The sequence below is a fragment of the Mandrillus leucophaeus genome, unplaced genomic scaffold, assembly GCF_000951045.1.
Source record: "Mandrillus leucophaeus isolate KB7577 unplaced genomic scaffold, Mleu.le_1.0 Scaffold368, whole genome shotgun sequence".
Classification (NCBI taxonomy): Eukaryota; Metazoa; Chordata; class Mammalia; order Primates; family Cercopithecidae; genus Mandrillus; species Mandrillus leucophaeus.
In genome coordinates this window covers 536,170-540,838 of record NW_012103898.1, presented here as the reverse complement: position 1 = coordinate 540,838, position 4,669 = coordinate 536,170, and the positions used below count along the sequence as shown (strand labels likewise).

The following is a 4,669-nucleotide window of genomic DNA, read 5'->3' as shown; positions in this document are numbered from 1 at the left end:
TTTAAATTTTAAGAAATTATGTGCCTATATTAATGAGGGATATTCATCTGTAATATGCATTTTTAGTATTGACCTAAAAAGGATTTGGGTTATTTATATTAGCCTCAAAAATGAGTTGGAACATACTTAGTCCTCCTCTATTTCTTTTCTTATACTATTTTCCTAGTTTCAATGGAGAGATTTAAAACATTGATTTTAAACAGTTTCTATAATATAAAATATTAAAACTGCAAGTTATTCTCTATGAACTTTTAAGCAGTATTCTATAATTTTCATATATTATCTTATTGTTAAGTTGCTTCTTTTTAAATAGGTTTTCATTGTGGTCCTTTTGGACCACTAGTTCTTTAAAAGGAGCTGTTTATTTTTCAAATGTTTACATATTTTCTAGATAATTTTATTATTGATTTCAAATTCAATTGCTGGGTGATTAAAGAATATGTCCTAGAAATTAAAGAAGAAATTAACAGATCATTCTAATGTACTGTTTTGAAAATCTCAATTTTAGAAATGTTTCATGAACTTGAAATCTTTCCTCTTTGAGAGCTTTTGGAATAATGCAGTTAGTTCATAATCATCGTTGGACATCAACATTTCTTCAGTAGTATATAAATGTACTTTGACTGGATCTGAATTTAGAGATTCAGATATGGTGGGGCAAGTAATTTAGTTGCATGTACTCAGTTTAAGATGATAGGCTAGATAACTTATTGGTGAAAACATATTAAATATTATTCAGCTAATACAAAATTTTATAGCATGAAAAAATGTGCCACGTTTTATGCTGCTAGCTTCATTCTTTAGTCAAGGTATCAAAACACTGCTTTTCTATGCTTAAACCTTAGGTTTTACACACTGTCAAATAAACACCATGTGTGTGTTTGTGTATGAGCACATAAGCCTCAAACTCACTCATGACCAACCATGGCTCTGTATCCAAAATATAATGAAACAATGTAAAGTAATATTTCTCTAATAGATCTTAGGATTTGTCTTCATCACCAATAAATAAAAATTGGATTGTAAAACACTCCTTCATGGGAACAACCATGTTTAGATAGTAATAAAACAAATGGGAACCTATAAATGGAAAACAATTTGCAATATAGTTTTTTTCAGATTTTCTTTAAAAAATAATAAAATTCCTTGTGCACACTGACATATACACATGCACACACAAATTCATGGGTGCACACATATGCCATTTAATAATTTGGATTTGGTGAAGTTTTGAGAATATTTTGCGGATATGCTTTTACATAAGCATAGGGTTTACAAAGTGATACCTTTTTTCAAATTCAATTGCAAGAGAATTTGGAGCATGAACTGGGAAAAATAATTCAACTGTGTTTTTGTAATTTTTTAAAATGTATATTTTCAGATGTGCAATTTGTTTACACACACACATATGTAAACAAAGTGTACATCTGAAAATATACACACATATATTTGTGATCCATATTTGTATATATAGTTTGTTTGACCGACCATTATTTAGTACTGTTGTAGTTTGAAAACACATTTGCTCATCTCTATTATCCTGGAGATGAAGTAATCTTATATAACAAAAGATATCTGAGATTGTAAAATAGTTCTCTGGTTGTTGGTTGCAAGTACTGAAGTATATTATTGACAATTTAAAACAGTGATTTTATATAAATTAACTAAAACCTTTCTTTTTTATTTTAATAGCCAAAGAGTAAACTTTGGGCCATATGATAATTACATTCCAGGTAAGAAAGCATTCAATATGTATTGCAAAACATGTGTGCTTAATTTTATGGTATTATCCTCCATTCAAAGTGATGAAGCAAACATTGCCATGAAATAAAATTGATAATTACCTTTCTTACAGGCACAGTGAACACCTTTTACATATATTTTGCTTTGTTTTGAATCCAAAGAAGTTTAAGTAAATATGTTCAGTATATGAAAGCCGGAAATAGTTACATGTTAGAATTCATACAATCAGATAATCTTACAGTTGAAAAGCAATGTAGAAATTGGATAAATAACTTCTTGTTATTTAGAAATTTCCTATAAGTCAGGAATTTCTTCTACAACATTCCTGATAGATTATATCCAGCTTATAATTGGCCCCAAATTTCTTTACTAGACAAGGCAAAGGCATTTGATTTTGAATAACTTCAAATATCAAGTACTTTCCCCTCAGATACTGAGTTTAAATATAATTTTCTTCTGTACATTTTTCCCATTGATCCGATTTTCTTTAGAAAATTCATAGAAATGTCTATTATTTCCACACATTAATGCTGCATGTATCTAAATACAATGATGAAATCTCTCCTTGGTCTCATTGGTAAATTAAATATCTTTAATCATTTCTATTATAGTTTCCAGATTACTTCACCCAGCCAGTTACCATTCTGTAGACTTTTTGTCAATTTCCATTACAAAATATGTTACCTATAAAATGTCATTCTTGGGTGTATAGAATTTACTCTATTTTTTTTTTTTTTTTTCTGGACACGGAGTCTCGCTCTGTTGCCCAGGCTGGAGCACAGTGTCGTGATCTCGGGTCACTGCAAGCTCCGCCTCCCAGGTTCATGCCATTCTCCTGCCTCAGCCTCCCTAGTAGTTAGGGACTATAGGCGCCGACCACCACGCAGCTAATTTTTTGTATTTTTAGTGGAGATGGGGTTTCACCGTGTTAGCCAGGATGGTCTCGGTCTCCTGACCTCGTGATCCGCCCGCCTCAACCTCCCAACGTGCTGGGATTACTGGCGTGAGCCACCGTGCCCGGCCGCATTTACTCCTGTACTTTGGAAAATTATTACTAATTAAGGAGATCTTAAGCCTTAGCACTTAGATTAAATCATATATTTACTGAATATTTATGCCGCCATTGTGCTAAGTACTGTGGGAGCTACAGAAGCGGTTAACTTATTTTCTGTTATTAATAAAATTGTATGCTAACGAAAAGCATAAAGCAAATACCTGGACTGGAAGAGACAGATTTAAAAGGAAGCAGTAAAACTGAATCTTTCCATTTATATTATAGCTATGTTAGTTTTGCAATGACTACTTAACACAATTATCTGTGAAACTGCTCAAAATAGAAAAATCAATGTTTATTTCCTCATATTGATAACAGAAAATTGCAAACATTACCAAACAAATGAAGTCATAATTTGAATCACTTGTTTATTCATTTACATGATGTATGTTGCACGTAATGCCATTTCAGCTCTGATGAAATTCTATTCACTCCAAAATGTGTGTTTTGTCTTCCTTATTTTAGTCAGTGAATTAAGCAAAAAATCATGGAATCAGCAACACTTTGCCCTGTTATTTCCCAAACCACAACGGCCAGGAACCAAAAGGAGATCAAAACCTTCTCAAATACGGGACAATACGGTTCCTGTAAGCATTGGAAAGATTATATAATTATCGATAATAAGTAATAACTTAGCAATAATTATAACCACAGTAAGTAACTATAATTAGTCTTAAGTAATCACTGAGTAGTAAGCTTGTGAAATCGTGTATAGTTGTATGTGTTATAGATCAAAGCTGACCAACAAGTTTCTGCAATGATGGGAATATTTATCTCTGAGTCCAATGAGGCTGTTAAATACTTGAAATGAGGCTAGTCCAACTAAGGAATTGAATTTTACATTTAAATCACGTTGAATTAAAGTAAATTCACATGTGGCTATGAAATGCCCTATTGAACAGCACAGTTAGAGGTGATTCAACATCTACCACTTAAAGACAGTAGATATGTTTTATTTGCATTTTACTGTATACAGTTGCCCCCTTTATTTCACATTAACTATTTTTTCAGCAACCCCATATTATAAAAATTGTTTCCAAGAAGCACAAAAATATGGAGTTCCTGATATTAGAGTTAGTATGAACATTCAGGAAATGTTCTACAGCTGGAGAAACCCCTCATTTGAGTCATGGGATTACATTATACCTTTAATGCTTCCTCAATTACATAATATGGAATTCAGGATTCAGAGTATTGGAAAATAAATATTTCCCAATGTTTCTGGAGTCAACATGGGATTTGCATATGTTCAAAGAGAAGTTTTCACAAAATAAATGTATCATTAACTTGTTTATTTTTAAAAACGTAACCCATTAATTGTGAACAAAGTTCTTGTTCATTTTTTCCTTACTGAGTTTATTTTTTCCCCATTTTTGTTAATATTTGTACAAAGATTAGCTATTTTTGCCATTGAGTTTTGTACATATTTAATTCGAAGCTGAAAACAAAATGCACAATTTCTCTCAAATTAACGTTCCCTGTTATAGAGTTCATTATTTCAGTTACCAATCTGATGATACTCAATTTGTGTCTGCCAAGCAATAGGAGTTTCAGGCTTTTATCTTTATCCATGAGTAGCATTCTAAATTCCAGAGACTCTGAAAATAAAAACAGACTAACATATGTCTCAACCTGAAACTATTAGATATTAGAGAATAGTTTCTGATATACCTAGAAATAGAAGGTGGGCAAGATATTCCAAGAATTCTCAAGAACATAGACTTTAAAAAGCCTCCTATGATTGTGAAGATACACCATGAGTCTACCAATTAGAACCTAAAATCCTGAGGGAACTATGAAGATCCTAAAATCTGAAAGTAAGCTCCAAATGAGGCATGATTATTCACTAGTTTAAAAAAGGGATGAAAATTT

General features: G+C 31.7%; 1 protein-coding gene across 1 annotated transcript in view; it reads left to right on the top strand.

Moving 5' to 3' along the window:
* Positions 1-4,669, top strand: part of CYLC2 (cylicin, basic protein of sperm head cytoskeleton 2) — a 70,114-nt gene that overhangs the window by 64,140 nt on the left and 1,305 nt on the right. The window contains exons 3-4 of the mRNA XM_011990056.1: positions 1,693-1,733; positions 3,263-3,384. Of these exons, the coding sequence (XP_011845446.1) occupies positions 1,693-1,733; positions 3,263-3,384 (163 nt within the window). The remainder of the gene's footprint in view (positions 1-1,692; positions 1,734-3,262; positions 3,385-4,669) is intronic.